Below are 21,314 nucleotides of genomic sequence, written 5' to 3' on the forward strand. Positions count from 1 at the left end.
TGAAGCCAGCAGCGGGAGAGTGCGCTACACTCCCCGCCCCCCCAGGGCCATTTCCGTTCCTGACCCCCACGCCACCAGACCCCAGGGCCGGCCACCGCACAGCTCTGCGTCTGCCCCTGCTCGGCGGGGCTCATGCTCATCAGCTCCACGGGAAACACGTGTCCACCCTCCACCCACCTGTTCCTTGCGCTTCCTCACGGACCTTGTCCCACGCGTGGCTCACCTTTACAAACCCTCTTTGCAGGACACGGAGACGCTCACCAGAGCAGAGGGCTGCCCTGGGGCCCCAGCTCCTGGCTACCCAGCACTTCTCCACCTTGTTTCATCCGTTTCCCCAAGCTTTTTCTTGGAGTGGTTTGTTTGATTTGGGGGGGTGTGGGCAGAGAGAGAGAGAATGCCAAGCAGACTCCGTGCCCAGTGTGGAGCTTGACGCAGGGCTCAATCCCACGACCCTGAGACCATGACCTGAGCCAAAATCAAGAGTCAGATGCTTAGCCGATTGTGTCTCCCAGGCGCCCCTTTCCTGTAGGGTCTTAAAGCAAAACTTGGCCCATCTTACCCACAAGCACTTCTGTTTATTGATCACTTTGTGCGAGCTGACCAGGGGTCACCTGAGCATTTTTAAGGAATGGGGTATTGGAGCTGCCCTGGGCTGAGATGGCGGAGGGGCCTTGGAACCGGAACATACCCCACCTGAAGGGCCAGGTGAGGGTGTCGCCCCATCAAGGACATGAGGGGTGGGGCCAGTGGGGGTCGGGAAAGAGGGGCCAAGGGGGGCAGAGAGGAGGGCTCCGTCCCAGGAGGTTGCAGGGGTGGACTGAGAGAGCAGGGCGTTCCAACCAGTGAGGAGACCCTCGGGGCAAGCCCTTGCGGGTGTCTGCCCAGCACCAGCCCCCTCCCCTTGGCCCCCTCGGCTTGATTGACCAGCAGTGCTGGGCACCCTGCATGGACCAGGGCTGTGGGCACAGAGGGGAGACCGTGGGCATGCAGACTGCAGGAATCCTGAGCGCTGGAACTTTCCATGAGGTCAGGGGTTGTGGGCCGCGTGCCCTGAGGACGCATGGGGGTGACATCTGGCTGCTCCCCAAGGTCATCGTGCACACCGTCCTTCCCCCGACCTCTTCAGTGGAGGGTCCAGGTCTTGGCTTCTGACCCCAAAAGCCACCAAATTTGATGGGGCACCAGTGGCCCTCCTGCGGCCCTGACACAGCACCCCCGGCCAGTCGTCCTGAACATGCCCACCTGAGCCCGGAGCCAGAGCCAGGGGCAGGGTATGCACGGTTTATCCTGCTATACGAGTCCGCGGGCTATCTGGCAACGCACGCACAGGTCTGCAGTGTAGACGAGAGCTGTGGGTCAGGCTGGTTTTCTGACCTGGTCATCGTGTGTGGTCATGTCGGCAAACTCATTTCTGGAAGGCTCACCCTGACCCTTTTGGCAGTCGGCGCTGCGTGCTGTCCCTCACGGGAGCCATGGCTGCCCTGGAGAATCCATGTCCCAACCAGCCCCAGGGTTGGGGGCCATGGCTACTGCTCACGGAGCAAACAGCGACCCACCATGTCATCCTGGGGCTACGGGATGAGCCATTTCTGCAGCTCTAATGTGCGTCTCAATCAAAGATGCCAGGCACCGGAGCTCCCAGAACCCGGCTTCTGCCTCAAAACCGTACCCTGACATGCCAGGCACCAAGGAGCTGTGCGAGCCCTCGGTCCCTGAGAAGGTGCCCGTGGTTGGGACTGCAACCCCACGACAGCCCAGTGGGGCGGGGAACCCCTCACAGGCTCGGGGGCCTGGGGACATCATGCAGGGCCGAGGACCGAGAGGGGAGGAGGTGTGTCAGCTTTATTGGTCGTTGGTGCTTAGAAATGTGTGGGCTCAGGCCCCCGAGGAGGGGCGGGGCGGGGCGCTGCCCCGTCACTGCTGGTGGAAGGCGTGTGCAGGGCCGGTGGCCAGCGGGGGCAGCAGTCCAACGTCCTGGGTCAGGAAGCACAGATACCCCGGGGCCCCAGCGTGGGGCCTCGAAGCCCAGATGCCCGTTGCGCTGGCAGAGGCAGGGGCCTCCTTGTCCTTCTAGAAACGTCCTGAGACCAAGGCCGACCGGGGCCCCCACTCCCATTCTTGGGCTGCTGCGTGTCTGTGGCGGCCACGACCCTTCTCCACTTCTGTCTCTTGGGCCACTCTCCAGGGGGAGGGGCAGCCGAGGATGGAGCAGGACCTGGGGTGGCCTAGCCATGGGCGGCTCGTCCCAGGACACAGTCTAGTGGAGCCCGCCTGGGCTCTTGTGGTTGCTGGGAGTGCCCCCCATAGGGAGGGCCTCACGGGGGAGGTGGCTCCAGGATCTGGCTGGCTGTGGCTGGGTGCGATCCGGGGACATCTGCCAAGAAGGGAGGGGAGGGGTGTGAGGGCCTCCAGCCCCGCTCTGGTGGCCAGACTCGAGCCTCGAGGCCGCTACGACTTCAGAGGCAGAAGGGCCCGATTCTGACCTGGGCAAGCCTCAGTTTCCCTGTGTGGGTCACTGTTAGGATTTAAAGGGGGGCCTTGGAGAGCAGAGGCTGGTGGGCTGATGATTAGGGAGGGTCAGGACTGCGTCTGGGGCACATAGCAGGCAATTAATAAACGGCTTGGTCACCATGCCCCAAGCAAGGGAACAGGCCGGCATCCAGAAGGTTCCACGGGGGACTGACTTGACGATAAACAAGGGCCAGCAGCCGGGCAGCAAGTGGGACCTCAGGTGCGGCCGACGGCCATGGTGTGGGCAGAACAGACACTCCCAGCCAGGCCACGTGCCGGCCCTGCTCAGGGTCAACTGCCGGCCACTCCGGAGCAGACAGGTGTTCACGCGGCCTCCTGCCCACTCTGCCGGGGGGCGGGGTGCTGGTGGGCAGACGGCTGTGTTAGCAGTGCTCACCCCCTGTCTGGGGCAGGCCCAAGGCCGTGTGCACCTGTGGTGCGCGACCCGGACCAGGGCCCAGGTGTGGGACACGCGACACGGGCTGGACCTACCGACCTTCTGCATTTGCCCTCGAGACACCCGGGGGTCACCCAGCCTCCCTGCAGCTCCTGCTCCCAAGTAGGACGACCTTGGGTGGGTGAGGGCGACCTTGGGTGGGTGCTCACCTCTCTGAGCGAAGACAGGGGATGAGCATGGGGGGCACGCGGCCATGGGCGGGAGGCCCAGACGGGACATAGGGCACAAAGGTCTGCTTGTGGTGGACAGCGGGGCCCGTGCCCTTCTGGCTCACCTGAGCCCCTACTGCCGGGGAGCCACGTCCATCACAGGCTTCTGGACACCGAAGGCCGTGATGAAGATGTTGACCACGACAATGATGAAAACCAGGCCCGTGGCCAGGTTGTTGAGGAAGTCCAGCTTGGCGTGCTTGGCAGGGTTGTTGAGGTCGTACCTGACTGTGGGCACAAGGGGGCAGACACTGCACCGGGGCCCTGCACCCCTTGGGCCCGCTGCTGGGTTCGGGGTGAGATCCGTGCCTGTGGGCTCAGCTTGGCAGCCCTGCTTCCTGCTTCCTCCACGCACGAAGCTCAGAGCGGCCCGGCCCTGGCGCAGAGCAGAACCAGCCCAGCGCCCAGGGCTGGACCATAAGGCACACCGTGCCGAGTGCACACAGGGAAGCCCCGTTCTGAGTGCCCGTGTGCAGTGTCTAGCAATCTTCACGCCTACCCAAGGCCCTGTCCTTACACCCACGTTATACGTCGGGGAACTCAGGCCTGGGGGGTCAAGTGCCTGCCCCAAGTTACACAGCCAGCAGTGGAGGCGAGCCCTGACCCTCACCTTGGGGGCAGGACCACCATCCAGTCCCTGGAGACCACTGGGAGGTTACCTTTTCCTATATCCTCAGCTTGGGTGGGTGGGAGGACAGAGACATGGGGGGGCCTCCGTGGGGAGCCACATCCTGACTGACCGCATGGCTGGTGGGCCTGTCAGGTGGTGAGCACCCTGTCCTGGGTGGTATGCAAGCAGGACAGGCGGATCATGGGCGGGGCCGCCCCAGGGCCCTCCCCCCCGTGGGGGCCCCAGCCCAGGCTCACACCAAGGAAGATGAGCAGCACGCCCACGCCGATCTGGAGCACGAGGGAGATGGAGATGAGGACCACCAGGGGGACGAAGAAGGCGAAGCCGGGACCCTGCTCGATGACGGCCTTCAGCTGGGAGGCGTTGGCCATCAGCAGGGCGATGTCCAGCATGCTCTCAGCTGCGCTCTTCTTGTTGGCGTAATGGTTCACGTTGATGGGCCGGTTCCGGCCCCAGCGGGACGGCTGCGGGGAGGGGGCAGTCAGCCTGGGACCGGCGGGGCTGTGAGGTGGCTGTGAGGTGCGGGCGCGGTGGGGCCTGCACACCACACGTTTGAGACGAGAACGCCGCCGACCCGCCTCGGGCCGTCCCTGCGCGCCCCCGCCGGTGCCCGCCTGCCCTCCCTCCCGGCTGGTGGCTGCAGGCCAGGGCGGCAAGTGACGAGCGGGACGGTCCAGGTCCCTGCGTGCTCACCCAGCGCCTCCCAAAGGAGGGCTACGGCTGAACTTAGCTGCTTCTTTGATTTTTATTTTTACAAACAATTTTAAACCACTCTGTTGAGGTGTGATCGCCACAGGAAAAGCTGTGCAGGATGACCGTAAACAACTTGGAGCCTCAGGAGCTGAGTGCACACACGGGACCCCTCGTGGCTCCCAGGCCGCCCCTCCGGAAGCCTCCTCCTGCCTTTTTATTCAGTATTTGTGATGAGGTTTGTCCCCACAGTGCCTTGGGGACACGGGGCGGGGCGCTTCCTGTCCAGGCTTCCCAGCACCTCCGCCTGGGAACGTGGCCGGGCCTCAGAGCCAGGTCCACGCCTCGTGCCCTCCACGCCCCGCCCAGAGGTCACCACCTCCAGGAAGCCCCTCTCTCCTGGGATGCAAGGTGGGGAGGGCCCTCCTCCCTCAGTAGGCCTCCCCCAGCTGCCCCTGGCTGGCCCCTTCCCAGACCCCAGGACAAACCCGAACCCCTCAGCCCTGGCCCTTTGTCCGCAGGCTCCCCGGAGCCACCGGGCCCAGCACTGCGGCCGCCTGGGGCACTTGGGAGCTCGTGTTTCTGAAGTCATGAAAGATGCAGGCCTGGGAGGCAGGCTGCCGGGGAGGGGCCCACACAGCAAGTGAGAGGCCCCCTCCACTTTCTGCCGCTGGAAACCTCACCCCGGAAAATCCTGAACTCCACAAGTGGGGCCGCGTGGGTGTCTTGTTCAACTTAAATGTAATCTAGAATAGCATGCCCAGGAGGGAGAATTCCCTCAGCGCCCCGTGGCTAAGCGGCAAGCGCACTGGGTTTAAGATCCACGCCCAAGCCCCACAGAGAAAGCCGGCTCCTCGGACTGCTTCTGGAATATTCCACCCACTGCCAAGGCCCACCGGGGTCTCAGCTTCGCCTCCAGCTGCGCCCGCCGCTGGGGGGGCCACACCCCAGGCCTCACCCATCAGAGCACAGCTGCGACTCCCCAGGGTCTGGTCGCGGGCAGCCGCCGCCTCGCCGCCTCGGGGCCTGTGCTCCCACAGCACCTGGCTGTCCCCCCTCTGCTCTTGCAAAGCTGCCGGGCTGGCCACGCCTCCTCCCGTGTGGCCCCTCTGCGGGGCGGGGCGGGCGTCCGGGGTGCCGGCCTGCTGCGCGTGTGCTCCTGGCGTCAGGAACCAGAAGCGCCCAAGCAGCTTCCCTCAAGGCCACCACAGTCCCGGAGGAAAGAGCGCGGCGCCACAAGCACGGGTACGTCCACACGGATACGAACAAACGTAAGGGCGCACGCACGCGCTCACGTATACAGACAGGCACACGTGCACACACAGCACACGCACGTCTAGGCTACCCGCTGGCCTCCGTGGAGGAGGAGGAGGAGTTCCCTTCTCTCCTGAGCCCCTCTAGGCCGTCAGAGTCCTTTACAGACACGCAGTCAAATACGGAAGGACACCTCAGTGCCCCGCGTCCCCACTCCCCTCCGCCCAGGGCGCAGCTCACTATCTTGCTCATCCTTCTGCTGGGTGTCCTCCTCCAGGGTGCCCTCCCCAGCCCCGTCCTCAGACACACTCACTGTGGGTAAACTGAGGCTAGCCCCGGAAGCACCTTGTCCAAAGCCAAGACAAGTGAGGGCTGCACTTTGAACCCACGCACCGGGGCTCAGAAACGCCCTGCAGAGGGGGCTGGGGTCAGGGCCAGCCTGTGGGGGCTGTGCACTCAGAGGCACCCCCGGGCTCCAGCGGTGTGACCTCAGGACAGCCAGCGCCCTGGGGGCCTCAGTCTCCCATGCGTGAACCAGGGCCAGGAGCACACAGCCCGTGAGGTTGTGGTGGGCCTGGCCGCTGCCTCGGAGCCCTGGGTGGCAAGCTAGGGCCTGGGCCACACGCCTCTCCTGGTGCAGGGCACTTCCTGCCCACGCGACCATCTGCTTCCTGTTGAACCCTTGCAGTGATAGGGGGCGCCAGCAGGAGCCCTGTCCGCCCCGCTCACCACAGCCTGGCCGTGTGGCCTTGACAATGTGCTCGGCCTGCGGCTGGTCTCCGTCTCCCCATCGGTAGGCCCCAGGCCGCGCTCTGGGCACAGAGCTCCCCACTAATGGAGAGGGGGCATTAACCTCCCTTTTCACAGAGCGGGGGCGTGCGGTGGAGGGAGCTGCCCAGGGCATAACACAGCCTGGTGGCCACCGAGGAGGGGCTTGGAGCCGCAGGGGGACTCTGGGGCCTGGGTGACGGCTGAGTCCCAGGGAAGCCCACCAGGGTAGGGTCGGAAGGCGGCCGCAGCCCTGGGCCAGAACAGACTTCCCGGAGCCACTCTGGGAACCGCCCACAGAGGCCTCTGCCCATGACCTGCGTGGGCCACGGGACTTCCGCAAACCACAGTGGTGGTCCCAGGAGCTGGGTGAGCTCTGGATCTTTTTCCCTTAAAAGCCAGGAAGGCGCCTCATGGGTAAGGAGCTGGAGGAGGGCAGGGAAGCCCACCTTCTGTGGATGGAGGGCCTTGGGGTGGCTGTTCACGGGCAGCCAGCAGGGCCCAGGCCACCTAGCCCAGGGCCACTGTGCTGTGTGTCCTCGGCTCAGACGTGGAGGGTTTAGGACAAACGGGAACCAGACCTGCTGCACCCAAGCACCCAGTTCTGGCCAAAGCTTAATGGACGCTCCAGTCTAGCCCAGGCCTGGCTGGGAGGAGATAGGGTGCCCACCCCAGCCTCCTGCTCCCCTGGGAGATGAGACCAGGCCAGAGCTCACTGATGCCCTCCAATCCTGCCTGCCCTGCCTGTCACTGACCCCACACCCCGGTCAGAGTGTGGGACAGGAACTCCTGCCCAGGGGCACCTTCACATTTTTAGAAGGAGAGACCAAGGCCACCACCAAATCCACGATGTCCATCAGCTGCCCTGCTAAGAGCTAGGGTGCACTTCCACAGGCGCCTCTGTCTAGCACCCCAGAATCCCACACCCGCGTTCTCTGCCTCAGTTCCCTCATGTGCAACATGGGCAGACGGGACTAAATGCGGGCGTGGAGGCCCCTTGGTCTGCTGGAGCACAGCCAGCCAGGGCATCCGGCCTCCCAAACCAGCCGCACGGAGAAAGGACAAGCCCGGGAAACGGCTGTGTGAGCTGAGCAGGACCCAGGACTTCAGATCCTGGCCCACCACAGCCCCTCCGCTGGGGCACAGCGAGTACCAGTGGGAGCGGGGGCTTTGAAGTCCTTCCCTCTGGGGAGGGACCCGAGAACCTAGGAGGGTGTGGCAGGGCCTGGGTGTCCATCATCTGACCCAGCAGAGTGGACACAAGCCTACTGCTCAGATGTGGCATGAAGGCCACAAGGTGCGAGCCTGCCCTGAGAGGTCTGCGGACCCACGTCAGTGTCCCAGCAGGAAGTCCTGCTGGGGGAGTTTCCCGCAGCAGCTGGGCCGGAGGCTGGGCAGACCTGCTTCCCGTGGGCTCAGCACTGGCCGGCAGTGACCCCGTGGCCATGTCAGGGTGGCATTTTAGAACTTGGGCAAGACCCTGCCAGTCCTGAAGTCTTCCAGGAAGGCAGAAGTGAGGAAAGGAGCGAATTTCCCCTGGACAGCTGAGCTCTGTGCAGCCCCGATGTGGCCCAGGAGCCACATCCCCCCTTGTCCGGCTCCCTCCCTGCCGTGTCCTCAGCTGGGTGTGAGCCCAGTGTCTCCTGTGGGCCAAGGCAGGTGTCTCCACGCCAAGACACAGCAGGCATGACACAGCCAAGGGCCATTTTCACTGTAAAGTTGATGTTGACTTTTCTTCCTGTCTCCAGCCACAACCCGCTCCTGCAGGGAACGCGGGCAGCCTGGCCTCCGTGAAGTCGTGGGGGCACAGGCACAGCTGTGGGGGCACCTGCGGGGTCCATCTGCTGTCGGGCTCTTCCCTGCGCCAGGCTACCCTGGAAGGTGAGTGACCTGCCCCACTGCCCCCACGAGGACACCCTGGCCTGCAGCGGGCATCCTGAGACGGACAGGGGCTTTCAGCGTGGGCCTCCCAGTCAGTCCCCCCACTGCCAGGTGTGCGCCAGGGACACAGGACCAACCTAGCCCAGCCACCCTGCCATCTGGGGCTCCCGCTCCAGGTGGTGCATCTGAAGACCCCGGGGGTTTGCCTCTCACCCCAGCAAGACTTTCTTCCCACCCTGGCGCTCATGCGGGGAAGGCTATACCCGTCCAAAGGGTCCCCCATGGGGGAAGGTGCTGCCCCAAGTCCTCTCCAGGAGTGGGTGCTGTACGGCGGGCAGGAATGTGACTACTGTGTGCCCAGCACACACATTCACCCAGTGGGTCCTCACCGTGCTCTTGGAGAAACTCACTGCTAGCATCCTAGGTCACAGATGAGAAACTGAGACACAGAGTCATGGACACAAGAACGCAACAAGGCAGGTCCTGAAAGTGGGAGGGGAAGGCAGAGGCTGGGGGTGGGGTCAGGGGTCCCAGTCCCAGGCAGCGGGAGCAGTGGCCTTGAGGCTGCCCACCCTCCCTGGAGCCTCCCTGCCTGTGAATGGAGACCCCCCCACCACACTGGCTCTCGGGCGGGCCGTAGAGGGGCCCGACCTCCTGTCACACGCCTCCTTCCCAGCCCTGACTGGCTTGGTGGTCCAGCCCTTGGGCCTTTCTGTCGCTGTCCTCTCTGCTGGGACGTCCTTTCCCACACTGCACAGGGCCATGCCACCCCCGCTCCGGTCCTGCAGTACCCAGAGCCAACGTCCCCGCTGCACAGGAAGCCTTCCTGACTCCCCTCCCACCCGCCCACTGGTGGGGTTTAGCCCTTACCGTCTGGGCGGGTCTCCACTCTGAGACAGCGGCTCAGTGATAATGGGGCCACGTCTTCCCACACTGGTCCCAGAGCCGCACAGAGACTCCACCTGACCTCCCCGGGCCTGAGATGCACGGGAGCCTGCAGGCACACGGCCAAAGCAGAGGGTGCAGAACAGGCTTGGAGCGGAACGCACAGCCACAGGTTGGGAAGTGAGCAGGACCCCTCCCTTCCGACCCACCTGCCCTATTTGTTGCCTGACTTCCCCAAAGCAGGCAGGGGCGTTTTGTTACTCGCTTTCCAGACCGTGCACAGGGGGCCGAGAGAGGTGAGGCAGCCTCCTCAGGCACACACAGCCCTCGGATCCAAAGTGCTTACATGCCAGGACAGGGCCGCGTGAGGACCTCCTCAGTCCTTGGTTTCCCCACCACCAACCCAGGGACAAGCGTCCTGTGCTGTGCCACCCTAGGGCGGTCAGGCTTTACTGAAGGGTCAGCATGGAGGCTGAGCCCCAGGAAGCTTCTGCCAAAAACAGGCAAGGATGGACAGGATTACCGCGTGGGGCCACCTGCACACGGGCCTGCCCCTGCCACCCCGGGCCTCACTCATCTCACATGCCCTCCTACACGGGGGCAGCGCAACCCCAGTCTGGTTCATGAGGCTGAGAGACCGCCATCCCTGCCCCCATTCCCAGGGGGTCAGAGAGTGAAAGAATGTTCAAAGTCAACAAGTCACCAGAGGGCCATGCCCGGGACTGTACCACCAACAGAGGTGCTGGGGAAGTGCTGGGCCCTGGGAAGAGCGCATGCCACCGCCGGACAGGACTCCGGGGCGGGGGGGCCCAACCACCTCCCCCGTGCGAGTCGGGACCACCGCCCGGGGGCCTGCGGTGGGGACAGGGAGGGGCCACAGCCGGCCCAGGTTCCCCACCGGGGCACGCAGCAGATAGAGCGGTCGCGGTGGACACGGCGGGTGACGTAACCGTCTGCCCGCTGCTGGCCTGGGGCCCGGAGGCTGGATCCTGCGCGCCCGGGCGCGCAGCAGCGGGAGGAGATGCGGGGGCCGAAGTTAGAGGCCCGCGCGGAAGGCGGGGGAAGGTGGCGCCCAGGCCCCTCCACCGCGCGGCTCGGCGTGGGCACCTCCCGGCCGGACCCTCGCCCCTGCCGGGGTGGCCGGAGCCCCGGGGCCACCGCTCGGACTGACGGCACGGGACGCCCCGGCACCCCGCAGTGCGGAAGCGGCGCGCAGTCGGCGGCGCCCCCAGGTGCCCGGGGAGCAGCGGGCGCGGGGCCCAGAGAGGGCGGGCGCCGGCCAAGATCGCACAGCGGCGCGGGCGGAGCGGGGCTTACCGAGGCGTCCGGGGAGCCGGGCGAGCCGGGGCGCAGGTCGCCGTTGAGCTCGAACTCCTCGGGGCGCGACTCCATGGTGCGGCCGCCAGAGCCGCCTCGCTCCGGGGCTGAGCGCTGCCGGCGCGGGGGCAGCGGGGACCCGGCTGCGCGCCCGCCCCCGCCACGCCCCCGCCACGCCCCCGCCACGCCCCGCCGCCCCCGGACTCCGCCCCTGGCAGGGGCGGGCACGCAGGACCCACCGGACCCCTCCCTCTCCGGCGAGGGCAGCGGGGGCGGCGCGGTCCCCCAACACCCGGGCCTCGCGCGGGCGGCGGCACGTCCGCTCTGCCCCGTCGTGGACACTTTTAATCCATGAAACGAGGCCAAGGGCCAGCCTTTCCCGGGCCACTTCGCAAACTGCCGGGCGCGCCAGGAAGGCGAGCGCGCCGCTGCCAAGGCGTGGGGGTTCTCCCGGCGCCGCGAAGCCCGCGGGCCGGCCCGCACCCTGGGCTCCCTGACCCTGGGCCCCCCAGCCTCTGAGCCTGGCCTCCCGCACGCTTGGGAGGTGGGGGGAGGCAGAGGGCCATCGCCGTCGGTTGGGCCCGCTCGGTGCCGGCCCCCGCCCTGTTGGCGCAGCCTCTGTGCCCCATGGTGGGAGGCAGGCCCCAGTGCCTGGGGTGGCGCCGCTGCGTGCGTCCAGAGCGCGTCGGTTTCCCCAGCCCTTGGCTCAGTCGGGTCCTGTTTCCCCGGGCGCCCTGCCCCACGCGAGCGGCTCCCAGGCATCCGAAGCCAGGCGGGTGCGGAGGGGCCGCAGGCGCGGGAGGGGCCGGGTGTTACCTCCCGGGGCTGGTTTGCGAAGATCCGGGCACTGTGTCCTCCGGTCCTGACCCTGAGCCCGCGGCCAGGCCCAGCTGCTTAGTGTCTATCGATGTCTCCACCTACCTACCCCTAGTGTGCAGTGCGCACGGCCACCCACCAGCGGCTCTGGGGCATGCCTGGTCCCTCTCAAGGCCCAGTGGCCCAGCGGGGCCAGGCTGCGGGACCTATAACCCTGAACCATCGTAGCTGTGTGCGCTGGGACAGGTGGCTGGACCTCTCCGTATCAGCTTCCCCATCTGTGATGGGGGAGTGGTCTTCTTAGGCTCTGTGGGATAATCTCTTACCCTCCCCATAACCCGACATCAAAGAAGGTCACCAGCCATGCCACAGGTCAGGCAGCAGCAAGTTAGGTCACTGACCTGGAGGCTTGTTCGTTCACCCGTATCATCATGGGATGCCCACTGTATGCCAGGCCCTGTTCTAGACCCAGGGGGCTGCAGCTGGAGCCGGGCTTGTGGGGTGGCCCTGCCTGGGGCCAGGAACATCGCTTGTCTTCCAGCCTTACAGTCTTACAGTGGGCTCTCCCCCCTCACCCGGCAGGGGAGGAAACTGAGGCACAGCTAGGGAGAGGCCCAGGAGGACAAGCTCAGAACTCCTGGGACGGTTGTGGGCCGTCTAAGCAGTGGACTGGACCCTCCCCCAGGTCTGCATGGCCAGCAGGTGGGCACCGTGGGGGTGAGAACCCAGGGCCTGTCTTGCTGGTCCTGGGCACACTCCAGGCTCAGACCTCTGGTCCCCCACCCTACGCCTCACCCCTGCTGGGAGAGCAGTTTTATAAGTGAAACCAAAGGCATGGAAAATGCAAGTCACCCACGGGATTTCTCAGAAAAAGGGATCTTCCACTAAACCGAGTCTGGGCCCTGCCGCTGACCTCTCCCCCTCCCTGGCGTCGGGCAGCCAGCCCAGGGCCTGCTGGTCCGTGAAGGAGCTGCCGTAGGCCCAGTTCGAGGCCGAGGGAACTGAAGCTCGGAGACATGGCCAGTGCCTCTGTCACTCCGTCCTGCTTCAGGGGCCCTGTGAGCGGGGACCCCGCAGTGCCCCGGGATCTGGACCGTTCTTTTCACAGAGCCCATGCGTGACTGCTGACAAGCCGCTGGAAACCACAGAAGCACTCCCCCCTCCCACCCTGGGGGCGGCGCTGGTCCTGGAAGGGCCAGAGAGAGGGCTGCCTGAGAGAGCGTCCTGAAGGTGCAGGGGAGGCTGGGAGGTGCGGAGGAGAGAGGACGGGAGCCTAGGAGCCTCACCCCTTCAGCAGGGGAGAGGGTCTTGGTGGGCCTCGTGGGGGCTGCAGGCGGGAAGGCTGGGGGGCACCGGGTCTGCCGTCCCGAGCGCATTTCTCCTGTGGGCCCCAGGGCAGGTCAGAGCTCAGGTTTACCATCCGTCCAGAAGGAGGAAGTCCTGTGATGTAACAGTTCAGCCTTTACACCTGGGTTTGTAGCCCCCCCCCACTTCACCTTCCTGGGGTTCGGGTCACAGCCAGCCCCCACAGCTGGGGCTCGCCCTCCAGGCTGCCCTCCCTTGAGTGAGTATCCTCAGGGAGGGCCTTCCTGGCTCTGTTCTGTCGTCCTCGTTTGCCTGGGAAGTGTGTTTCCCAGACTGTTGCGAGCGCAGACAGACCGAGGGTTTCAGGTCCTCCTGCAGAGACCAGCCGGAGCGGCCGAGGTGGGTCTGGGACGCCGCACGGAGCTGAGGGTCGGTGAGAGTGGGGATGGGGAGCGTCCCAGAGAGGGGGTGGGTAGGGAGGGGTGGGTTGGCCTGCTCCCGCCCGGGACACTGGGACGCCCAAGCAGCACCCACCTGGAGACACACCGGCACATAGCGTCTCCACGGAGCTGTCTGACAAACAGGGACGCTGCGAAGAAGGAGTGTCCGGCCCATTTGACACCAAGGCCACTGTCCCGCGCATGGGGGCTGCGGAGCAGGCCCGGGCACATGGGCAGAGCCCAGGACACCTAAGCAACATCCCTCTTGGTGGGGATGGACCCCAGTCTCGCCCACGCCACCCACCCCCAGAGCTGTGCCCCCGCGTTACCACGGGGAGAGCACGATGTGTCACCTCGGGCCGGGGAGGATGTGCGTGCAGACAGGCCATGTTTGCTGAACGGGAGCCTTAGGAAGTCTCGGGGTCTCTGGCCCCTCTGTCTCTGAGGGGCGTGGATCCCTGCGGGCAGTGTTTCCATTTTACACAGGGAAGGGCCGGTGCGGGAACGCCCCAGGAGCCCCCGCCCAGTGAGCCTGTGCTCCGTCCTGCCCCAGGAGGCGGGCTTTGCAGCCAGAGGCAGCTCCCGCCACCACCAGGGCCCAGGCCCGCCCGCACATGCCCACCACCAGGGAGAGCCCACGGCAACGGCACACCCTGGGAGCTGGTGGCCCGCTGCCCACCGCGCACCCGGTGGGACCGTGACAGGGCGGCCCCAGGCTCTGTGCGTCTGTCAGGTACTTGCAGGGACCACAGCTCCCAGCAGATGGGGGCGCAGAGCCAGGAGGCCGGAGTTGCCGCTCCATGTCCAGAAGGTCAGAGGGGGGTCGGCCAGGCCTATGAGGAGGTGCTGTGCCATCACCCCCACTTTAAGGACAGAGAGGCATGTGCCAAGGTCACGGAGGCATGCCAGGGAAGGGATCGTAATGGGCCAGGTAGTGTGGCGTGGGCACACTCGCAGGTGTCTACACTGCCTCCCACAGCCCCCCAGCAAGGCATGACCCACCGAGGCCGCCCAGTACGATGCAGCGAGCCCCAGAGGGCTTGGAACCCCAGAAGCAAAGGGAGTGCACCACGAGGGAGACATTGAGACACAGCCATCCATGTTTTGGAATGTCGCAGAGCCATTAACAGAGCGCGTGGGCGGCAGGCTGGCTGGCCTGGAGGGACCCGCCTGGTACCCTGGACAAAGCAGGGACAGGTGGCTTCCTCCTGAAGCCCTGAGCCCTCCCCCGAGCAGGGTGGGGCTGACTCCACTTGTCATCTCTGAGCCTCTGTACTCAGCAAAGCCCTTGTCCTGGGCAGCCAGGTGGCAGGGTCTGTGGTCAGTTCTTCCCTTCTCCCTCTGTCACATACTGCTGATTTTTAGCTCAGCAAATGGCTTCCCAGAAGAGAAACTGCTTTTGCCTGCTCTCCTGCAGCTAGGGGTGCCCGTGTGGCCACATTCTGGCAGTGGAAGGGGGCGTGCAACATCAGGGAAGGGATCTGAAACGGAGGGGGTGTGCCATTCTTTATTACTTCCTCCTGTCTGCTGGGTGGCATACAGATGTAATGGCCAGAGCTCCAGCAGCCACACTGGGCCATGAGGGGACCTCGGGCCTAGGAGTCTCACAGTAGAGCTAAAGACAGAAGGAGCCTGTGTCCCCAGTCGTTGGCACACAGGCCTTCCCTGGGCTGCCCACCTCAAGACTTCTTGGGTGTGAATAAGGAAAAAAATCTATCTTGTTTGGAGGGTTCCATAATTTGGGGGGGTTTGTGATACAGCTGATTTAGATCCTATTTTTTTAATGTGTTATTTTTTCATTAATAAATAGATTTTCTTATTTAAACACAGAACATATAACAGATTGAGTCACATCCCCCCAATCCTATTTTGAAAATGTATATTAGATTATGTCATTGGCCAGCTTAAATCCCTCTCTCACTTTTTAAAATATTTATTTGAGAGAGAGAACTTGAGAGAGAGAGAGAGCACTAGCAGGGAGGGCAGAGGCAGAGGGAGAAGCAGGCTCCCCACTGAGCAGGGAGCCCAGTGTGGGACTCGATCCCAGGACCCCGGGACCATAACTTGAGCTGAAGGCAGACGCTTCACCAACGGAGCCACCCAGGCATCCCACCTCTGAAGTTGCCTTGAAAAAATCCTTGCTCCTGGTCCCTGAACAGCTGAGACCCCTGCACCCTCCCCTCCCTTCAGCCTCCCCTCTGCCCTGGACTCTATTCCTTGGACTCTATACTTGGGGCCTTTGCACCCCGCATTGACCCCGTCTGATGATCGTGCCCCCAGGCCTCCATGTGGGTGGCTCCTTCCTGTCACCTGACCACAGACCATCCCCACAGCCCGAGGCCCCCCTCACCCCATGCCCCGGGTCAGCTCCCGAGAGCACCGTGCTTATTTATGTGCTTGTTGTCAGCCCCCTCCCTCCCAGACACCAAGTCTCGGGCACTGCTGACCCTCGGCCCACGCCCTAGCTGCCCAGGGCATGCCCTAGCCATGTCTGTTTTGTCCGGCCTGCAGGCATCCCTCAGCCCAACTGGCTCTGCCCAGCCCGTGCTCCGCAAACCACTAATGACAGAGCTGCTGGGCTCCGGATTCCTGGCCCTGACATGGACCGCTGACTCAGGCCATCAAGCTCATGGGCTGCAGGTGATCGTGGGAGTGAGGCTGGGTGTCTGGCGTCCCAGCAGGGCAGGTGGCCTGTGGTTTGGCGAAGAGACATCGCTGGCAGGTCAGGTCTAGTCTGGCTCCCTCCCACCTCTCCTGAAGGTCAACCGCTGACCCTGGCCAGTCCAGGGAGCTGGCAGGGCTGAAGGCCTAACCGCAGGCCAAGAGGAGGTCCTCTGGGCAGGCAGTGGCTCCTCCTTAGTAAACCAGGTCAGAGAACAGTTGCTGAGGGACCGTGCGGCCCAGGCACACCCATCCCGCAGCCTCCCTTCCCCGCCTCCCCCTGCCTAGGGCCAGAGACTTGTTCTCCAAGTCTGGGGGTCACCTCCTCCAGGAAGACTCTGGATACGCCCAGGTCTCTCCCAAGGACACCCCCCCCTACACACACATTGAGGCTCACTGAGGCTCAGCGCAGCTTCCAGGATGCTTCCTGCCATTGGGGTCCATGGCTTATGACCAAGTGCAGACACCACCACCAGGAGGCTGAGGATGGGACTAGCAGGAGTTGCTAAGGGACCCGGGCCAGGGCCTCGGTGTGCAACACCCATTCTACATTGGGAAACTGAGGCTCCCAGCATGGAGACTTGAACCCAGGTCTCCTGAGCCCACCCCCCCCCCCCGGTGGGTGCCTGGGAGCTACCTTGAGGCTGTGGTGGGGGCACGGAGGCGTGCTCGGCTGACTCAGGGGCCTTTCCTCTGGCCCACCTCAGACCCTGTGCTGACCACAGCTTTGCTCTCCTTGGGGAGACCTCAGCAAATGCCCCCAGGAGCTGCGGTGGGGAGGGGGCTTTGGACCCAGGAGGCATGGAGCCCTCCTGTGCCCCGTCCCCTGCCCCGAGGCCCCCAAGCCTGCTGGGACACCATGCGGCCCCCTGCAGAGGGGACAGCCCTTGTGCTGCCTCTAGTTCGATCAGCATCACAACTACCGAGGGACCCGGCTCTCTGGCCCACCCCCAAGTCCCGGGGAGGCTGTGCAGCTGGTCTGGGGACCCCAGTTTGACCCCCAAGGTGGGGAATTTAAGTCAAGTCATGGATCTGACTGAGGGGCACAGAGAGGGAGGGCCCCCACTTCTGAGCACCCGCCGTGGCCACACACAGCTACTGTCACTCATCACCCCTTAGCACAGGGCACGTGTCCCTCTGCGGCGGGAAAGTCAAGGCTTGTCAGTGTGGCGTGTATCAGTTTCTGCAGGGAGGGAGGCCCCACGGAGGGTCCGTCCCGGTCCCCAGGGCCGCCACAGTTCCCATGCAGCTGGGTTCGCGAGGACTATCCTGTCACTGTCACATCTCCTGGCTGATGAGCAAATTCGAATTCGGTCCAGCAGATGCTGAGGCTGCCTGCCTCCTGCTGAAGGACTCGCCACCCGCAAGCGGGGGTCCCCTGGAGGGCCTTTTCGAAGAAGTACTGCAGGGCAGGGGCCAGGTGGGAGCAGGCTGCCCCTTTGCTCTCCACCCACCTTTGGAAACACCTGGTCCGTGCTGCTCGGTCTGAACACGTTGGCTTCTTCTTCCCGGCCTCCTTGGACCCGACGCTTCCTTCTTTCCTTGAGTCAGCCAAGGCTGATCAGAAGGTTGCAGAGCTGAGAAAGTCCATTTTGATTCCAGCGGCTCCTTCCTGGGGGGGTGCAGAGGTCTGGGGGCAAAGCAGCCTGCCCCAGGAAGCAGGTGGGAGGCAGGTGTGCCCCTGGTGGCCGGCGATCGGGGCGGCCGGCCCCACCCCAAGGGCTCCTCCTGGGGGCCACCACTGCTCAGGGGCTGAGCCATCAGACGGCTGGGGCTCCAGTCACATAGTCAGGGCAGGTGCGAGGAGCTGCTGGGCCTCTCCGTGGGGCTGACTGCCTGGCCAGCCCGTGGATGTTTGTCCCGCGCGGCATACAGGCTGCAGTCTCCGGGGAGGCTCCCCAAAGTGCCCACGTGTCCCTGTCCCCTGGCTCTGGTGGCGTCCAGGCTGGCAGCAGGCCAGGCCTGGCAGGCCCGTTGCTGGGCAGAGCCCGGGACAGCATGCAGCCGGCTCTCCTTGAGGGCATCTCACAAGTTGATGGAAACCCATCCAGCACAAAGGGGGCATTTATCGGACTAGATGCTGAGTCTCCGCCCTAACGCAGGGAGGACAGAAATAGCCCTTTCACACAGCGCCAGCAGGGCTGGGCTCTCTGCTTTGTAGGGTGTCTGTTTTCCCAGCTCCTTCTCTGAGCTGTGCAAACCTGTCGTATTCATGGTGAGCTACTCACCGTGTCCTGGGCGGGGGACTCTTGGATCCCTCTCCTGCTGAAACTGTTAAACTCTTAGAGGGAGGGAGAGGGGAGAGAGAGAGAGAGAGAAGGAGGGGAGTGCAAGAGGGATGGGGGAGGGGAGGGAGAGGGAAGGAGGGGAAGAGGTAGGGGGGAGAGGGAGGAAGAGCGGGGAGGAGGGGAAGGCAGGGAGAAGGGGGGAGAGAAGAGGGGAGGAGGGGGAGAGGGGAGAGAGGGGGAAGGGAGGAGGATGGAGAAGGGGACAGAGAGGGAGGGAAGGGAGAGGGAGGAAAAAGCGGGGAAGGAGGGGCAGATAAGAGGGGAAGAGGAGGAGAGGGAGAGAGAGGAGGGGAGGAGGGAGGGGGATGGGGAGAGGGAGGAGGATGGACAGGGAGGGGGGAGAGAGGGAAGGAATGGGGGGATGGGAGGGGGAGAGAGGGGAGAGGAGGAGGGAGGAGGGGAGGAGAGGGGGAGAGAATGGAAACAGGGAAGTGGTTCAGTCAGGGACACTGCCTCAGTGTTCCCCTGTGGCGTGAATGCTGTGGCTCTTGGTAAGATGATAGCACGTGGGCCTCACTCCTGGAAGAGACTTCCGTGTCCCTGAAAATGGCTATCCTTCCCACAGCTTTGCTTGCGCTACTCCTTCTGCCTATCATATCTCTCCAAAAATGGCACCGGGAAGCAACAATTAAGTCCCCACTTGATATCTATAAAGAATTTTAAGAACTTGAATGTGCTAAAACCAATGCCGGTAACGTTCTAAAGAGGCTAAGTACCGCAGTTGCTACTAACAGAAAGTTCAAAGACTTAATACAGGATTTTTCTCTCACATGAAACAAGCCTGGAGTTAGGAAATCTAAGGCTAGCATCCACAGTGTTATTGGCGACTTTTCTTCCCCGCCTTGCATAACGTAGAGTTTCCATCCTCAAAGTAGCCTCATGGCCCAAGATGGCTGCTGGAGATCCCACCATCAGTGCAAGAAGCAGGTGTAGGGGGCAAAAGGGGGCTGGTTTCCAGTTGTCTGTCTCCAGACAGTGGATCAGGCCAGCCTGTGTGACTGGGGACCGGTGCTGGAGTGAGCTGGGTGCCCCGAGGTCGGGTCATAAGGGGCACTGTGGCTCTGCCCTTCCCTCCTGGGCTGCCTGCTCCAGGGGAGCCACTGCCACGTGCTGAGGACACTCAGGCCGCGCTGTGGACAGTCCCGTGTGGGTGGGAGCAGAGGCCCCCAGCCAACAGCCGGCACCAGCTGCCCGTGAGGGAAGGAATCTCCTGGAAGCGGGTCCCCAGCCCAGTCAAGCCTTCAGGTGAGACTGCAGCCCCAGCCTCACGAGACCCCGAGCCAGAGCCCTGCAGATTCACTCCTGATTCTTGACCACAGAACAATTACTGGTTTTTAAGCTACTAAGTTTTAGGGTCCTTTGTTTCACAGCGATAGGTAAGTAAAACCGTACTTTGGTCCTGAGGCCAAGCAGCTCTGTGGTGTCAGAGAAGCCCCAGCATCTTGGGGCCGACCCGGTCAGATTTGTTTCTCACTCATGCACGTCGGATGTGGGCGGGGGCTCCCTGCTGGTCGCCCAGGGACCCAGTGCTCTCCGCCCCGATGCCAGGTCACTTCTTCTCCCTTCCAGCAGTGGAGTTAGTCGTGTGGTCACACCCAGACCTGCGTGGCCGGGAACGTATCGGTATAAACTCAGCACTGTGCCACGGCGATCACGGGAACCTCGGATACAGGTAACATGGCTGTGCGGACAGGAACGGTGACACGGGGTTTCGTCCGGGTGGTGGCATGGGGTGTCTTTGTACCGCTGCAGACTTGCATGCTGTCTCCAGTGGGCACTGGCCCCTCAGCAAGCCCGCTGGCCTCCTCCTCCGTCCGTCGCGTAGCTCGGTGTGTCCCAGTACCTCATAACCAGACAGAAAGGTAGAATGAGAGACCACACAGTGCTGCGGGTGGTTTTGACCCCTCATCGAGGTCCTGTCTGTGCACTTCACTGTCCCCTCTCTGGTGACATCTTCCCAGCACTCCTGAAGCTTCCCCAGGAGTGGATGCAGGTGGGGGCACAGGCCAGGCAGGAGTGGGGGGGCTTTGGAGAGCACCCGGGTCCCTCCTGGTCCTGCCTCCCTGGGCTCCTGGGCACTGCCCACTCAGCCCAAAATGAGACCTCCACCTAAGGCTGGGGACATTTCCCACCTCCCTGGCCACTGATGCCCATGCCCTATGATGCCCACAGCCCCCCAGGATGCCCAGCGATGACCGCATGATGCCCACCTGCCCATGACGTCCACATCCCTATGATGCCCACAGACCCCATGATGCCCACAGACCCCCCCCCATGATGCTCACAATCACCGAGGATGCCCGCGGCCCCCCGTGATGCCCGTGGTTTCCTGTTGACAGTAGGAACCCTCTGCTCCCAGCCCCCAGCCCTCTGCGTGCACTGTCTTTCGCGCACCCCTCAGGGAAGGCCCCGTCCTGGCTGTGGTGGCGGGAGGAGTGAGGTCTGGTCACAAGTTAGTCATCAGGGTAGGGGCTGGGGTGGACAGTGGGAGCCTGATGGACCAGCTCACCTCAAGGCTGGCCTCGGCCCCCCTGGCCGTACGGCCTCAGAGCATGGTCTCGTGTCTCTGAACCTCGTGGGGGAGATCCCACGGTGGAGCCACCTCCCCGAGCCTGGGTGCTGCTGAGCACTGACCTGTGGCCCTGGTGAATGGTGTCCTGGAGGAGGAGGGCCGGCCCGCACGCGGCCCTCACAACAAGCCTGGCTGTAGGTACTCTTACCCATTTGATAGATGAGAAAACTGAGGCCCACAGGATGGTAGAGCCGGGGGGCGGAGGGGACGGCTTGAGAGCCCAGAGGCCCCCAGAGCGCTCTCACGTGGTGGCTGTGAGGGGTGGCCCTGCCAGGGTGGGGGTCCCCCGCACCACACGGGCACAGACCGTGCTCGTGGGGCCGGGGCACAGGTGGTGGTCAGGGCCACCGGCAGAGCTGACACTTCAGAGAAGCTTGCGGGGAGGGGGGGGCCAGAGCCGCTGTGCAAGGCCTGGGGCCGCAGCTGGTGTCTCCCGGGGAGGAGGTGACGCGGTGGCTGACCTGCCCTGGGTGGGAGTCAGGGCCGGGGAGGGCCATGGGTGTCAGCAGCGGGAGCTGCCTGACAGCGGCCAAGCCGTGCGTGCCCAACACCCCCGAGGTGCTTGGCCTTGGCTCAGGGCCTGTGGGAAAGCAGAGCAGGTCCAGGCGGCCCGAGAACGACGAGGGTCA

General features: G+C 64.2%; 1 protein-coding gene across 3 annotated transcripts; it reads right to left on the minus strand.

Annotated features, from left to right (window-relative positions):
* Positions 1 to 1,822: 1,822 nt before the first annotated feature.
* NINJ1 (ninjurin 1) lies at positions 1,823 to 10,751 on the minus strand. Of its 3 annotated transcripts, none has more exons than XM_026519144.4 (4): positions 10,604 to 10,751; positions 4,047 to 4,272; positions 3,243 to 3,405; positions 1,823 to 2,374 (listed from the first exon to the last, which is right to left on the minus strand). In XM_026519144.4, the coding sequence occupies exons 1-3, from the start codon at positions 10,676 to 10,678 to the stop codon at positions 3,251 to 3,253; spliced, it is 456 nt and encodes a 151-aa protein (XP_026374929.1). In that variant the 5' UTR covers positions 10,679 to 10,751; the 3' UTR covers positions 1,823 to 2,374; positions 3,243 to 3,250. The 3 variants fall into 3 exon arrangements, with proteins under 3 accessions (XP_026374929.1, XP_044247190.2, XP_057161641.1); XM_044391255.3 differs by lacking the exon at positions 10,604 to 10,751 and adding an exon at positions 8,791 to 9,193; XM_057305658.1 differs by having other exon boundaries at positions 1,823 to 3,405; positions 10,604 to 10,744.
* Between the last annotated feature and the right edge of the window lie 10,563 nt (positions 10,752 to 21,314).

This window comes from Ursus arctos, unplaced genomic scaffold (genome assembly GCF_023065955.2).
Source record: "Ursus arctos isolate Adak ecotype North America unplaced genomic scaffold, UrsArc2.0 scaffold_33, whole genome shotgun sequence".
Lineage (NCBI taxonomy): Eukaryota > Metazoa > Chordata > Mammalia > Carnivora > Ursidae > Ursus > Ursus arctos.

Excerpts from the sequence above, each read along its gene's own strand:
- NINJ1 (XM_026519144.4), bottom strand. The coding sequence starts at position 10,678 with ATGGAGTCGCGCCCCGAGGAGTTCGAGCTCAACGGCGACCTGCGCCCC. Across the intron at positions 4,273-10,603 it reads CCGGCTCCCCGGACGCCTCG|CCGTCCCGCTGGGGCCGGAA; the intron begins GTAAGCCCCGCT and ends CCCTCCCCGCAG. Across the intron at positions 3,406-4,046 it reads CGTGCTGCTCATCTTCCTTG|TCAGGTACGACCTCAACAAC; the intron begins GTGTGAGCCTGG and ends TTGTGCCCACAG.